General features: G+C 38.4%; 1 protein-coding gene across 6 annotated transcripts in view; it reads right to left on the bottom strand.

Moving 5' to 3' along the window:
* The window catches only part of NUBPL (nucleotide binding protein like), a 77,723-nt gene extending 62,006 nt beyond the window's left edge, over window positions 1-15,717 (bottom strand). For 2 of the 6 annotated variants that reach the window (XM_041400826.1, XM_041400834.1), the window contains exons 1-3: window positions 15,619-15,632; window positions 11,762-11,796; window positions 1,166-1,256 (exon numbers count right to left, since the gene is read on the bottom strand). Coding sequence is in view for 1 of the 6 variants with exons in the window: in XM_041400859.1 (XP_041256793.1) it covers window positions 1,166-1,202 (37 nt within the window). In the remaining 5 variants the exon portion in view is untranslated. Of the gene's footprint in view, window positions 1-1,165; window positions 1,257-11,761; window positions 11,800-15,618 lie in introns of those variants that run through there. The other 4 variants (XM_041400843.1, XM_041400851.1, XM_041400859.1 and 1 more) reach the window with 3 other exon arrangements.
* Between the last annotated feature and the right edge of the window lie 1,010 nt (window positions 15,718-16,727).

Here is a 16,727-nt window from a genome sequence, read left to right as displayed (position 1 = left end):
GGTTGGACTAGATGACCTCCAAAGGCCCCTTTCAACCCAAACCTTTCTGTGATAAAAAAAGAGAGGTCATGGCATGAAAAGAAGCAGAAGGAATATTTAATTTTCCTTTTACCTAGCAATTGCTGCCCACAAACATTGCAGTTGATTCCTTCACTGAAGCCCTTCTGTGTCCTCTTTGAACTGGTAGATGTCCTTGATCCCTCCCTGACAACATGTATGGCCAGTCTGTACTTTCTTCAGAAGGATCCAAGGATGTTTTAATGCATCAACCAGCTGCTACAGCATGTGATTAGTTTCGTATGTGGTTACATGTTTTTATTTTTTTTTACTTACAAGCCTTCCCTCACAGGATAATCAAAACCAGCTATTACAAAAACCCTATCACCCCAGTGTCCTTAACACCCTAAAAAACCACACTGCCTTACACTCAAAAATCCTATGAACAGGATATCAAGATAAAGCCATTATTCCTTCCATCCTTGGTTGGCCTGGGTGAAAGTTAAACTTCTGAAAGGTAAAGAGACTTGATGGGATCTTTCTGCTTTCCATCACCTTATTTCTCTGAGGACTGCTCCACCTGAATTTATGTTTCTCCAGAATTCTTCCTAGCAGAAGGAAAATTAGGAGTTTTATCTACTGTCTTCACCTTCTGGTAGCGAAGTGACCACCACTGTGTTCCTAAATGCACAACTTCAAATACAAATGAGTGAAGTGGCATGGCACATTTGCCTTAAGAGAAATAAAACAGAATCATTTTAACAACATTTCAAACAAGCTACTGTAATGATCCTTCTCTTACTGGTTTTTTTAGTGTCTCTTTCCCTAGATTAGTGGGTTTTGTTTTTTAACTGAAAGTTATCTATTGTAGGATACTATATAACAATATTAATACTACAGATAAATAACATTCCTATCCAGAGTCTCTACCAAAAATCCATGAGACTGCATGGACCAAGTTTAACAAAAAATAAGACTCTGAATATGCTCCTAGTTGTACAAGGCAGCTTTGAAAGTAACCTCAGTATTAGAAACAAATAAATACATACATACACTCAGTCTTTATCTTCTGTTTGCATCCTTCTGTGCCACACCAAGGTGGCACCCATGAATGGACCATGCTCACCCCTATACAGAAAACATAGCAAGAAAAATCCCTTCCACTTACTTGGTGTTAATTCTGGGTTTCCTTTTAAGTTCATCATCTTTGGAATTGAAGGTCCATATATGTCTGCATCAAGCAAACCAACTTGTTTTGCCTATGAAAGTAAAAGTGAAAAAGAAAAGTAATTGTCAAAATGTCCTCCTTTCTGTATTATTAGCTGAAAAAAATCCAATACTGTTTAAAGAAATAAAAATGAGACCTTGATTTGAGACATCAGTTATCACTGTTTCCTTTCTCTCTAAACAGCAATTGAAAATGAAATATAACAATGTCCACAAGTTGGGTCAGTTGCCTTGAGAAGAGCTAGATTCTCCACACAGAGAATCCATACAGTTTCTTACTTAAATTGTACACCACAGACTTCATATGAACAAGCATTATAACCAATATTCTCTCTATTCCATGTACTTTCATACAAAACTAACACCTGAACACTTTAAACAAGGTATCAAATTTTATTGTTAGACAAAACCCAAAACAAAAAACCCAGCAAAAAAAATCACAAGCAAAAAACCCCAAAAAACCAGAGGTTTGTAAGTATATGCAAATGAATGCAATTTAAATCATACAGTGATTGGAAAGAATGTGAAAACCATAAATGTATTTATCATCCATTTAAGTGGCTAGAGTACACTTTTGCAGACATCTTGAAGTGACTGAAACGCAAGTCTCTCAAGCTAGTTAAGCAGGCATAACATTTTAATCAAATATATTTACACAAAAGTATGCTAAAAATGGGCTTATTCAACTACATATGGTACATTAGGCAATAAACTTGAAATAAAAATTATTTCAGCTATGTAGTCTAGACTTACAAAACTCCTTTCTTTTTTTAATAGATACACATACATAGTTTGTGGAAAGTAAACTATTTTTCTACAGATGGCAAGACATAGTACCAATTATAAGCTCTGCAAATGAAGTGGTAAGGAGCACGCCCTTTAAAGTGCTGAATGTCAAGTTTCTCTGATATAGAAAGCTAACTGTATTCAACATTTTGCAAAATTGCAAATAAGTTTAAGAGCTTGTTTGAAAGGTTAAAGCAGCAAGAGGAGCTTCTCCAACAAAGCCAAATCAGACTTCCACTGTCAGTGTTTCAAAGTGTGTACTTCATTTTTTGGGTGATGCTTTCCTAATTTGGTTTCCGAATTTTTTATCATATTTGACCTACTATGTACTTTAAAAAACAAGCTTTTACTGCAAAAATCAACCAAATTTGGAATCTGTTATTCAATATACTTTTTATTAGCAAAACAGAGCAAAGCATATATAATTATACAGATTATTTAATGTAGATTTTTTAACACTTTTTCTTTATGATGTCTTGTGAAAAGTATTACACAGAAGTTCAGAAGTTACAGTAACAAATTCTTCCTGCCTTGTTGAAAGCTGCAATTCCAAAAATATTTAAAAGACCCATATTTATGTTAGACTTTAAAGACACGGAAAACAAACTATTAAAGCTTCTTTGTTCTTGTACAAAATGCATATTTTAAAAGATTAGGAAGATTCATGACTCAGGCCCTTGATCTGTGTCTGCAGCTAATCAAACCCATCAAAACATCATCTACAGGCTGTTCTACCTAATTCCTTCCCAAATGAAAGCAAGTAATTACTAAAAAACCCACACAGTGTTTTAAACCTGATGACATACTTCCCCTGAATTTCTTGAGGATTTTCCCCCTCATACAAGAATTGTGACTATTGATTGACTGCCATGATCTCACAACTCACCAGAGTTTCACTTTCAGACCAAAGGGACTAAAGATTTAAGATGACCTAAATTAATTAGAATGACTTTACGACCTCCTGGACACGTAATCAGGTACTCACCACTACAGGCCACTCATTCCTAGGAGTCAGCAGCACTGCATCTACTGTATCTGTATTATCCAACCTAAGTGTACAAAACTTCCTGAACTAAAGAATAAATAGATCCACATTGGAGAAGAACATCCCAGAGGACTTTACAAATTCAGCAACTTCTTTAAATTACCAAGCTAATACAATAAACCTGACAATTTCTCTAAAAAACTTAGACACTTCTTCAGAAGTAAGAGAAGTGCCTGTTTCTGACATGCACTACTTTTCATGGATATGGATGTGGTTCAATAAAATTGTTGTCTTCAAACAGAAGAATAATTAACAGATCCTCAAGTTTCTATGATTCATGTTAACAGAAGCACAAGTGCTCCTGTAAGCCTGGTGCTTTTACAGGATTATAGGAAAAAGGTCTTTCAGAAATCTTTAAATCACTGACAAAACCTCACTTAAGATAGCCTAAGGCAGGGTTTTTTTCTTTACCAAGCAATTCAGCATGTTAGGGAAGTAGAGTTCACACTGCCTAGAAGCAGTAGCTTACACAGAAAGCATTGGCCCAATAAGCTATGGTTTTACTTCACCCAAACATCCCTGCTTTTCCAGTATGTAAACATCCCTAGAATGCCAATAACCCTTTACTCAAGATTTAATTATCTCAGAAAAGTATTATGGCAGCTACCAAGGGATTCTTTAAGACATGCACAGTACAGTCCAAATAATTTCTTCCAGCATTTACAATGTTTTAAATCCCCAAGAGAAGAAATAATATGCACACACCTGGATGCTACCACATGAAACTGTTAATCAGAATTACCGGATACTTCTCATGCTGAGTGAAATATAATCCAGATGCATGAGTTACAATAATTTAAAAGTTAAATTAGATTTTAATAAATTGTTTTTTCTCCCATACAACCTAACCTCATATAAAACAACATATCTTTCAAAGCATTGTATTAAAACAAATCCTAAGAAAACATACTTAATATCACACAAGGTAAAGAAAACCATCTGGGCAGAAGGAATAGATTATGGAGAATCAAAAGCACAACCAAAAAGGCAACTTAGGAAAAAAAGGAGGAGGGAAAAAAGCTCCAAGATTCCTCTTATATCCTCTGACATTATTTTGATATACATATACTTCTCATACCAACGGTGCATCTTTTTATTCTTAAGTAATACTCATTACACAGAAAGAAATGCAATACTTAAAGCACCCCCAAGCACGTAGAAGTCCCCCTGGTACTAAGTGTTTTTCAGAGCACAGCACACACCATTGCTACAGCCTCCCTTGGCACTCTGGCAGGAAAAGGACTCAGAAAACACAAGTCCACCACCTCCTCATGGGTGTATTTTCTCCTTATAAACTCATTTCTTTCCTGTGCTATTAAACAAACAGCATTCCATCTCTCCAAATGGCATTGCAATAACCAAGTTCAAAACAGCTGTTCTCAAGTTAACATTTGTCCTTTTCCTTTCACCTGCCCAGCTGTGAAAAAGTTTGAATCAATCTTCAAGTTCACTACACTTGGAAAATATTTTCTAGAGACCTTATTTTTGGTTACCTTACTGCAAATTCTGCAGCTTAAGCACTGAAGATACAAGTGACAATGTAACCATTCCCATACGATTTCATGATGGTCACTGGAAGCTACTTTGAAAAAATATACAAACACATGCAGTGTCATTGACCTCTTCATGCAGCATAAGATCCTTATCGAAATTCCATCAGGCAGAGACCATGAAATCAGAAATAAATATATTGTCAGCACATGAAAATACAAAAGTACTCCTATGTCAGCAAAAGCTCCACTTAAAAACTCACAAATGTTCACATTTACCTTCTTATCAACACCTTTAAGGCTCCCCCACCACAGGTAAACAGTCTCTAGTACAGGCTTACTACTGCTAGGATTTGCTGTTTCTGCAATACTGGCACTGTCATGGTCTCATCTGACCACTGGTGACCTCGAGAACACAAAAAAAATTTACAGAATAAAGAACTATAACTCCTCTTCATCTTCTACTTTTACATCATTGACTAAGTAATTCTTTCTGCTTCACTATCATTAATCTTCTCAGCAAAATTTTAATTTGCCCATTAGACCTCTCTAAAGATTTCTGACAAACATTCTTTGTGAGGTACTATAGGTTCCATAATCACTGCAGCTCTTAACCCATTAAAAATACAGTGAAGTTTTCATTCTAATTTAGAAACTTCTCTCACCTACATGAAGAATCAAAAACTAGTTTTCACAGTCACCAGGTACAGATTCTATATTTACAAGAAAACCAAATGCTACACCAATAGACCAAGAAAATATTCTTGCAGCTATCCCTGAGAGATGAAAATTCTACAGCTTCATTTTGTGCAGTGTACGAATTACAGGCACAGACAACCTCACCAAAAAGATCCTTTCCTTTACCTTCTCTGGCAAGATTCTCTACATAATTAAATTTCAGTTTACTCCTTGAACCTGGCCACTTGACTTGTGAGTACTAGAGATCTGGAAGACAGCAGTATTCTAAATTAATGACTTTCGAGCTCTGAACTTAGTCACAATTCTTCTGGGGGATAAAAGTAAAATGAAGTTGTTGAAGGCCAAAGTCCTGGCTGACAGAGGTCATGTAAAAAACTAATAAATTTTGCCTCCTTTTCTTTTCCTTATGCAGATTAGAAAGTATTCAATTGCTATTATGTTTGTTCTCCTAGGCAAGAAAATGTTACTGTACATAATCCTTGTTCAGGTGGCATAAATTAATGCTAATGACAAAAAAGATCCATATCTTTCCTCCTCTTAGCTCATTGAGCAGATCCTTAAGAACTGTTGCATCCCTCCCTACACTTTCTTTATGTAGGTTCCCTTTTCTGTTTTTCAGGGAATATTGACTATGAAATCAATTATATTTTCCACTAAGAAATTTTCAACCAAATGCAGTCAGTTTCATTCACATATCACAAAGGACCCCTCCACACAATTCTGTGTGCAGCAGAGAATCTGGTGATATCGCTTTTTTCCAATATGCCAAATGTTTTATTGAGGAACAGACCTGACAAAAGACTAATAAAAAGAACAGTTCACAAAAAATTTCTGTAAATAGCTGTTAATCAACATAGCCTGTGTTACTGCTAAACATTCAAAGACTCTTTGACAGCATTAATTTCATTTTTGCTCATATTTTCTGAGACTTTTTCCCATACTTAGTAGGGTATATGTATCCCCACTGGATGCTAGTAGATAGCATTTTACTTTGAAGTCAACTCTGCCAGCGACGAGTTCCCTGGTGTTTGGCCTGGTAGGGATAAAGGCACAGGTTAATGAGCTGTTATTGTTCTATACAGTGAAGAATTTCCTACACTAGAAGTGCTGTAGTCCACTCCAGAGACAGAAATTCCAGCTTTGCAAGTGAAGGTGCCAGTTACTTTAAAGCTGGTTTCTTAATCCACCACCAGGACTCTCAATTTATCCTTTTAATGTCATTATAGACTTAGAGCTAATCCCAAAGTGCAAGCAGCAACACATAGGACAAAAGGGAACTTTAAAATCAGGATAGGCTATGGATTCCTCATTTCACATACTGGCACAATGAATAGCCATCTTTTAATCCTTAATTCTGTAATTCTTTCAGCTGCACGCTAGTTAAATGCCTAGCTGTAAATTGGATTAAAGCCAAAAACGTACCACTGCAGTTTCTTCACTCTATCCTAGAAATGCAAACTTGCTTTAAACACTCAGTCTGCTAATGGTCTAAAAGCCCTTTGTCTTTATATGAAGTGTTTTCAATTTTCTGCCAGCCACTGGACTTCTCCAGCACTTCTTTTCCACAACAGGCTGCACTAGCTCCTACTCAATGTTCTTAACAATTGCATGCCAGTAGTTCAACCTTGTTTGGCCTTTCTGTACATTATCCATCTCGCTGAAGAAAAAAAAAAAATTAATACCGAACCATTTGGAAAATAAAATTACCAAAATAGAATCCCCAGCATTCCCACATCTCTACAAGATGCCTCTCCACTTTCACAGCAAGTCATGTCAAATTATTAGAAAAAAGCTCCACCTTTCACACCAGTCTCTCTGGTATCTTTCAATGACTTGAAGACTAAGGATATTTAACTTCAGGTATTTAACTTCAAAACAGACCAAAAAAAAATTTCTTCAAATTAAGCATACAGTTATCTGATTCAAGTAATTCATTTTAGAAGGGCTATTTTAAAATATATTTTTAATTTTATTCATTTGTATTTCAAAAACAGCAAAATTTTTAAAGCTTTATTATTTCATTTTTTCAATTGATCTAGAAGCTAACTCATCATTGTAAATAAAGCAAATCAATTCTAACTGGCATCTCCAGCTTTACTGAAACTTTTCAACATTAACAAACAAGCATGAAGACCTTAGCTACAGTGACTGAATTCTTCTGATTCTCTATGCAACAGAGTTAAAGATGCCTAGAAATCAAACCCAAACAATTAGAAAAGCTGCATAGGAAGAGGACAAAAGTAAGAACTTGTCTTCATGCTACAGTTAGGAAGGATCCCATTATTGTCTAAATTCTTCTAGATTAGTTTTCACACATGGAACGTCTTCCTCACCAGCAAGAAATGTATATGCATTGTAAAGTCATCTACGAATGCGGCAGTCAGATATTAGCCGGGGGAGAAATGGTTTAATTACACAAGCCAAATATTTTAAAAAATTTTTAAAAATAATAATAATTTTAAAAAAAGCTGGAATGTAAAAAAAGTAACTTGGGTGGTTTTTGAGTAGTTTCAAAATGTGTGGGTTTTGATTAAATACACGGTTTGAAGAAATTAAAATTCATTTTATTACCACAGTAGTGAGTTGACACGAAGAGTTGGCTCCTATCTACACCATTACCATGCTGTAACTTACTATCTAGGCATGAGCAATAAAGCTTTTCCCCGCCCGTGCTGGTAGCGGTCAGACACCCAGGCGAGGTTTCTGTCTCAAGGGAAGAACAGGCGCGGGGACAACCCGGCCGCCCTCGGGGACACGGCGCGACCGCAGCGCGGCCCCGCGGAGCGCCCCGCCCGCCCCACAGCGCCCGCGGCCCGCGCGCCCCCTGCCGGCCCGCGGCCGCCAGCCCGCGCTGCGCGGCAACCGCGCTCTGCTGGGCAGAACAGGGAAATCCGCTCCCCCGCACCAAAATCACCCCCAGGATTTCACATTTTGATCCTGCTCTGCACCACCAGCGTTAACCCCCGGCGCTGCGCTAGAATACGGAAAGCTGCTGCCTTTCACCACGTGCCCCCAGTACTGCAGTCATACTTGCTTATGCCTACATGCTAACTTGGTCCATATGGTTTTGCTTCCTCCTCTGTCCTTCACAACACAAAAAACATTTCATCCTATAGTGAAAACGTAAATCTTCCCGAACGAAAAGGCGAGCCAAAGGAAATCTGACTGGGGAGCTTGCCTCATAGTGACAGCACAAGCATGAAGCCTCCCAACTGGATTTGTGCCATCCTTAGTCATGCACAGCTGGTGTTTGCTCACTAAAATACTCTGTTCATAAACAAGCAATCCCTACCCTATTATTGCTGCCATCTATTAATTCAACTTGTTTCTACTACAATAAATTGTCTCTGGCCAGGCAGCTTTCATAAATAGTCATTCTAGTCTGAATATGAATTGTCCTGGCACAAAACCCAAAAATTCTTCCCAAGTGCTCCTAGGGGAGCACAACTGACTGCTAGTACATCAAAAGAATGAAAAGAATCAGCTGTCAAACCAAGCAAGCAATTAACAATAGAACACAAGGGTAAAACTTCATGTTATTTCTTAACACAAAAAGAACATTGTATAGATTTATAGGCCTTGCTACAGGCCCAAGAGCTTATATATTTCTTAACTAATCCATCTGTAACAGGTAACCCAGGCTACCAAAAAAATGAATATTTCCAGGTAGGTATAAGAGGCTGCCCTGCTTGTCTTCCCTGGCTCAGAATCAAAAAACAAAACCAACTAACAAAAAACCAAAACAAAACAAAACAAAAAACCCATCAAACAACTCTGTCTTGGACATGGTATCTAGGCATCTAAATGAACTTCTGTCTTGAATTATTTACTCTGTAACCATGAGGTAAAAATATGCAAAGCAGACTGAGCACCAGCATGCAAGACTTTGAACTCTCAAATTCTAATCCCAGCTCTGCCAACAATCCCGTGAGACCGTGACAATGTCCAAGCCTCTGCTGATTCCTTAGTATTTCAGGCCATCACTACAATAACTGAAAAAGTTTCCATGTTAAAAAAAAAATTGAAATACATGTATCAGTAGAAACAGCGGGGGTTTTGTTTAGTTTTTTAACTACAGAAAGTAATTTTTAAAAGATGGATGTTTTCTTTTATCAAGAGGACAAAAAATCCATTACACTTTGACTGATAATCTTCTAACTTATGGAAACACCAAACAACAAGATGTCACAGCTGCTCCTGAAAGCAGCAAGAAACTACTCTAATCCAATCTCCTCTTAGAGGAGAGCATCTGTCACAGATCTCACTCACCAGAAAACAGTTTTCAATAATCTGTAACCTGTTTTATCTTAGAAAAAGAACACCAGTTACAAGCAGAGAACTTGTAACACAGACTAATGAAGGAAGCACAGACCATTATAGCCATGGTGACCTATTTTCCTCCACAAGTCCTTTCTTTCCTCCTTTAAGCAGTACATGAAGCTCAAGATCAGTTTCCATCAATTTGTGTTTTGTTTATAAGAGACATAAGGACAGATAATGAAGTCGCAGGGGCCTCCTAAAGCTCTGATTTACTAACAATCATTACTGCTTCTTCTGAAAGAGACAAACTTAACAATAGCAATGAAGAAACAAAAACCATGGCAAGGGGAGGCATAATCAATAGTCACTAGATGTAAAATAAAGGCATCCATTGCTGCATACCTGAAGACAAAGAAATTCACTATAAAATAGCAGAAATTCACTATAAAACAGCAGGAGGCACCAAGGGACTCTGAAAAAACACTTCCTTATTTACTTCATTCACCATTACAAAACTGAAAATTGCAATGATTTCTAGAATTCAGAGCACTGGACAGTTCCAGATGGAAACAAGGTCACAGAGATTCTAACTTTAAAATCTTATCTCACAAAACTAATGAACTGAAATCAATATGAGTACGTAAATGAACAAACCAGCAACTTCAAGCCCAAAGGTTAAACATAAACATGATGCATGCCATAATTATCTTAAGGAAAATAAACCACAGAAGAAAAAATATATTAATGTATGAACAAACAAAACAGTTGTTTATTTAATCCACCTTATTTCATACTTTCTAACTTGTAACTACATCAATGCACCACTTCACCACAGTAACAGCTTGCTAACCTGTGACCACCAGTTCACACAATTCACAGCTATTGCATCCATTTCAGCTGCTCTTTATTGATTAACATCCACCAGATGCTGGCCTCTAATTTCACACACCACCACATAATTGTAACATGAAAACTCCTGATAAAGGGCATAATCTCAAAACTTGTGTATGTCAGAATTACTAAGAGATACTTTAAATATATTTTTACAATGCATAAAACTGCATGTTTGAGAAGTATCAGACATCTTAAAAACTCATCAGCTGGCACAGAAAGTTATGTGCAACTGGTTGACAGGGTTTCCATGGAGCTACTCAACTACCATTCCACAACAGAGATCACACTGCAGACTGATTTTTTTTGCAAAAGTATTAGAGCAAATGCCATGTTTTAAAGTTGATTAGAAGGAACCATTTACGCAGTTTTGCTTTTCAAGATGACAGATTTTTCTCCGAGATCCAATTATTCCAACAGGCTACTTAAAACACAGAATTAAAGACTGTGAAATAAGATCAGATGCCATCACAAAGAGTACATATAACAGCTTTAAACACTCTTTTTATTAAATGTGACTGAGTTTGTGGAAATATTTTTTATTTTTTTACAAAATTCCTCCAGGAAGATTGCACATTGAATGTAGCCCTCACTCCTACCTGATGTTTTTTGGTTTACTTGTCTTTAACAACAAAAAGATGCTACATTTGCCTGACTAAAGTACTTGAGTATACTTTGTATTTAATGTTTTATGAGTACAAAGCCTGCATTATACACCCTCCCACTGCAAAGAAGGCTTGCTTCTGAGTTTATCAGTGTGCAGTAATGTGCACAGTGGAACGACTCCCAGTCTACAGCAGCAGGTGGGCATAACAAACACCTGTGGCTTTTACTCTTGAATGGTTTCTACCATGTATTTATAGTCAGGCAACGGTTTTAGAAATACTGAGCTGGGAAATCACTCAAAAAAATTGTATTTCTAAGCTTTAGGGAAGATACATAGGTTTTGGGGTCTTTTGCCTTAGCTGTTTATAAAGTATTTTTATACATAATTTCTCCAGAAACAGTAAACCTGTGGAGCTATAAAAAAAAAGGTTTTGGACACTATTCAGCACAAACTCCTATTTTGTTCAAGTCAGCGTTCTGACGTGATAGAATTATTTATTGACTCCAACCTGCAAAAGCATTCTCTATAAGGAAAAGGACAGAGCCAAACCCAGAAGTAGGACAAGATCTACTAAGTTATTCATGGTACTGATAAAATATAAACAAACTGACATAGACTCAAAAGCCCACCAAAAACAAAAGAGAAATTAACTAAATAAACACATTAATTACATTAAATGTATGTGACTGCCCTCAGCAGTAACCATTTTATTTATGACACACATTTCACATTAAGGCTGATAATTAAATGTTTACCTACCGAATCATTTGCTGCTAGGGCGAGGGCTATATTTACTGCAAGAAAGAAGAGGAGGAAAAACAAAGAGATTAAATGCAGAAAAAATTAATTCCTAAATATTGAGAATGTTATCACTGCTAACAAGAGAAAATATAAATAAGCACACTTATTTAATAATGACATCATCTCTTGGTTCTTAGCTTCTTGCATCTCTACAACATTAGCAGTTTAAGTGACAGCAGTACCTACATTTCAGTTCATGTTTGTTAACCAGCAAACAAACTCAAGCTAATCTGCAAAAACTTGGAGACTTGTAGTTTCTATAGGACACTGCAAAATAATAATACATCAGTGCTATAATGCCCAAAAGGTGGGAAGAATAATGCACAGAACTCCATGATATTAGAAGGCTAATTAATTATTTTATTATCCTATATTATACTATATTAAACTTACTTCTAACGACTGAAGAATACTAAAGAGAAACTCATGACTGTCTCCCAACAGCTATGCGTGATTGGCCAAGGAAACAAAACAGTTCTCAGCAGAATCCAATTACCAAATTCCTTCAGGTAAATAATCTTCCAACACATGTTCACAAACACAGGAGCAGCAAATGAGATAAGAATTGTTTTGATCATTCTTTTCTCCACTTCTCTCACAGCTTCTGTCTGTTCAGAGGGCATGTGAATACCACAATAATACAGTCTCAGTATTTTACCAAATAATAAAATTACAAAAAACTTTTCAAAGTAGCCACTTTTGAAAGGAGACACCATACTATAAAAAAAAATTACTGGCATCAGTAACCTTCACCACATTCTATAGTGAACTTTCATAAAACTAGAAATTAAGTAAGCATTGACATAAACTATTAGAACAAGTGACCAAAAAGATAATCATATCTCTTTTTTTGATTTCTTGTCATATATTGAATAGAGATGTTTTCTGGAAGAAGGTGAGATGCATGCTTTTCACTTTTTATGTCAGAAAACAAAGTCACATATACCTGAAAGCATCTGTAACTAAAAAAAAAAACAAAACAAAAAAAAAAAAAAAAAACCAAAGAGATGAAGCAACTAAAAAGACCATTTGTTTAAAGCTTTTACATTTCCATCAGTACTTAACTCTCATAAGTAAATAGCATGTGCAAATGGTATCTTTAATAGCTCATCAGCATCGGTTACATTGGGAGACCTCCTAGAAGCTTTGGTATAGAAAATAGAAAAAAAAAACAATCACAGTATTTAAATACGCATTGAAAAACACTGTTACAGTAACATAATTTCTTCTAATCATTGACTACAATTATTCCAGAAGACGAAAAAGCACTGGAAGCAACAGAGACTACAACATGAAAGCCATATGCAATAAACAGAATGAGTTATGCAACAGGTTAGGGAATGACCCTGACAAACTTGACCAGAATGCAGACACTCTTCTCCTGAAATGGAGATGCAGAGCAAATGAAACACAACTATACTGGAGAAAACACAAAAAAAAAAAAAAGCCCTGACAGGCCTGACATACACACAAGACTGATGATATTTCCTGTGGTGCTTTAGGAGTTAGAGGTGCTTACTAGTCTCCCTTCTTTTCAATTCCTGCTCTCAAAATGCATCAGCAGAATTGTCACCAAACATGTTCCCCACAAACCTCAACTAAGAGTATAATTTTAAGTACATAATTCAGTAATGATGCCATGCAATCCTTTTGTTTATACAACTTAGCTGATATTCAATTTTTCCTTTGAACGACGAAATTTATCCTCATTGTAGTCAACAAGAATATATCTTTCCTTCTCAATATTATGAATTAAAACATTCATTTAAAAAGGCTGTCCATTACAGTTACATGTAAATGCTTCATTTACATTTCCAATATCTTATTTAATGCCTGATTTTTTTTTATTTTTAAATGCACAGGAATGAACTCACAGCTGTAAGCATTATTTATACATGTCTTAAATTTTATGTAGAAACTGCACACAGATACCAGTCACAAGAACTTAAATTCAGATATTTGTTTGCAGACATGAGGACAATAATCTGAATTTGCTTTTCAAATTATGTTCATTTTGTAAACTGTCAATTGATGAACAGGTATTTGGTATTTTTAGTAACCTGCAACAACCAGTCTATGTATTATAATGACATACCTTTTGATGGTTAAGGAACACAAGTTTTAACTTTTTGCATGTCTTTGTATAGATAGGTGTATCCTATGTACAGGATAGACAATAGCTAAATAGAAAAAAAAAAACCTTTTTTTTTAAGAACAGTTGCTTTTATACAGATATGTTAGTCTGTTCTAGAAATTATTAGACAACTAGTCTGTTTCAAGCATGGCTAAAATACAAACACCAAAATTATACATTAAGAGCTACATCCATGTGTTATTCACAACACAAGATGATGAACAGCAGACATCCTTCAACTAAAGGATGATTCTTCTCCAGTCTAGATGCTAAGAAAGAGATCTTTAAACACATTTCTAACACTTTACAGACTTGTTTTCCAAGTAGCTTACTTTCAGTGGCACAGCATCATAGGATGGTTTGGGTTGGAAGCGCCCCTAAGGATGACCCAGCTTCAAACCCCTGCCATGGGCAGGGACACCTTCCCCTAGACAAGGTTGTCCAAAATCCCATCTAACCTGGCCTTGAATACTTCCAGGCATGAGACAACCACTCCTTGTCTGGGCAATCTGTTCCAGTGCCCCACCACCACCACGGTATAGAATTTCTTCCTAGCAGCTAATCTACATCTCTCCACTTCTGGCCTAGAACTACTCACCCTTGTCCTATCTGCCCACATAAAAAAGTCACACTCCTTCCTTTTCGTAAGCCCCCTTTAATTACTAGAAGGCTCTCTAAGAGTCTCCCCAAAGCCTTCTTTTCTCCAGGCTAAAAAATCCCAACTCTCTCAGCCTGTCTTCACAGCAGAGGTGCTCCAGCCCTCTGATCATCTTTGTGGTAGCTGTTGGACACATTCTCACAGGTCCTTCTTAGGCTGGAGGACCCAGACTGGGATGCAGTGCAGCCATCCAGCCAATTGCTAATCCACCAAGTGGTCCATCCATCAACTCCTGGTCTCTCCAGTTCAGAGACAAGGATGTAATGCAGGACACCGCCAAATGTTTTGCAGAAGTCCAGGTCGATGATACCAGTCATTCTTCCCTCAACCACTGTAGGAAGGCACAACACATGTTTTTTTGCACATGTTGGCACAACAAATATTTTTCCATTCCGTCATGTATTTAAGTTCAAGTCAATTTCTGCAGTATTAGTAACCCATGTACTATCTCAGTCTACCATCTAGGAACAGGTGGCAGAGAAAAAATGAAAGAAAAATTAATTCAAAACCTAATGGTAGAGTTGAGAGAAGACTTTAAGGTACTTCACAAGGCTCTGATCAATTTGTGTGGTTTATAAGTACTGTTTCACTTTTTCTTTATAAAACACCTACATAAGTAGTTGAGAAAATTGAACAGAGTCCTAATCTAGAAACTTTGTAAATATTAGTATCCTCTACAGAGGAAGGCACTGTAAGCACACGGAAGCATGGGAAGGAAGAACTGTGACACTGCACTAGCATATGATCCCTTTCACCTCCGCCTACATCAGCTCTTAAGATGCCCCAATGTCTCACGGCAGTGCTGCACTATTACAAAGATATGACTTCAAAACTAAATCCACACCTAAGTTAAAGCCAAGATTTCTGTATCCAAGTAAATTCTCAATGACTGCAACCCTTATCAGAGGTGAAGGGCAGTGTTATGGAACCCAATCACAACGCAATGACACAAGCGCCTAATATTCCATGCAAAATACTAGAAAATGTGCAAAGGAAATGATTAAAAAAAGAAAGAAATCTTACCTGCTGTTGTTGATTTTCCAACTCCCCCTTTTCCAGAAGCCACAACCACCACCTGCTTAACTCCTTCTATAGGCCTCTGCTTTGGCAGCCCTCGTGACAGGATCCGAGCACGTTTGTCCCTCAGAGCCTCATCCCCAGAGCTTGAGGACTAGGAAAAGCAAAAAGCAAGTGAATGCATGTGCACCAACCCGCAGTTCTCGCAGAGAAAACCGACAGGAGGGAAACTACACGCACACTGAGAAATTCTCACCACTTGTGTAAAAACATTCTGCACAGGGGCTCTCCCAAAGGGAGGCTGCTTCACAGGCAGGCAAGGACCGGGCCAACTTGAAATACACCAGTCACATATTTTTGTTTGTAAAACACTTAAATATGAGTGATCTTAACAGTCAAAGAAAAAAAACTGCGTTGAAATAAACCAAAACACTGCTTAGAAGTCGGAACCTTTATGAAACAGACTAGACTTCGGTACAGCTGTTTCAGGCACAACAAATACAGCAACAGCGGAGGAGCAGGAGCCCGAGGTGCTGAGGGCAGGCGGTGCCGGACAGGCGCTGCCCGAGGGCTGTCCCTGCCCTGAGCCGTGCCACGGGCACCGCACACGGGCGGGCGCTGCTCCTGCCGCAGGAGAGCCACACGGAGGGCCAGCACGGCTGGACGGACGGAGCGGCCGAGCCGAGCATCCCCGCAGGCAGAGTCCCACCTGCTCCTCGCTGGCACAGCGGCACCGCCACGGGCGCTCAGCGCTGCGCACTGCTCCCACGGAGTTCACGCGAGTCCGGGTAAAAAGGGGCAGAGCCCGTCCATCTTCCTCTCCCGGCCCGGCGCTGCCCCACACTCGCCCCCACCGTCAACACCTGCAGCGACCGCATCCCCTCCCGCAGGGACTCTGCTGCCGAACCGGCTGCCATAGGACACGGCCCGTCAGGGCACCGCGCACGGACAGACCGTCCCGCCTGCCGCCCCCACGGCAGCCCCGCAAACAAGGGACAGCCCAACACAACCCAGCCCTCGCCCGCCCCGGAGGCCGCGGCGCACGGCGCAGCTCCCGCCTCACTCACCGCGGAGCCGGCGGACGGAGCGGCGCAAGCGGCGAGCGCGCAGCCCGG

This window comes from Onychostruthus taczanowskii, unplaced genomic scaffold, assembly GCF_017590055.1.
Source record: "Onychostruthus taczanowskii isolate IOZ18803 unplaced genomic scaffold, ASM1759005v1 scaffold1, whole genome shotgun sequence".
Taxonomy (NCBI): Eukaryota; Metazoa; Chordata; class Aves; order Passeriformes; family Passeridae; genus Onychostruthus; species Onychostruthus taczanowskii.
Note: the sequence above shows the minus strand (reverse complement) of the source record. Positions and strands in the feature narration are given on the sequence as shown.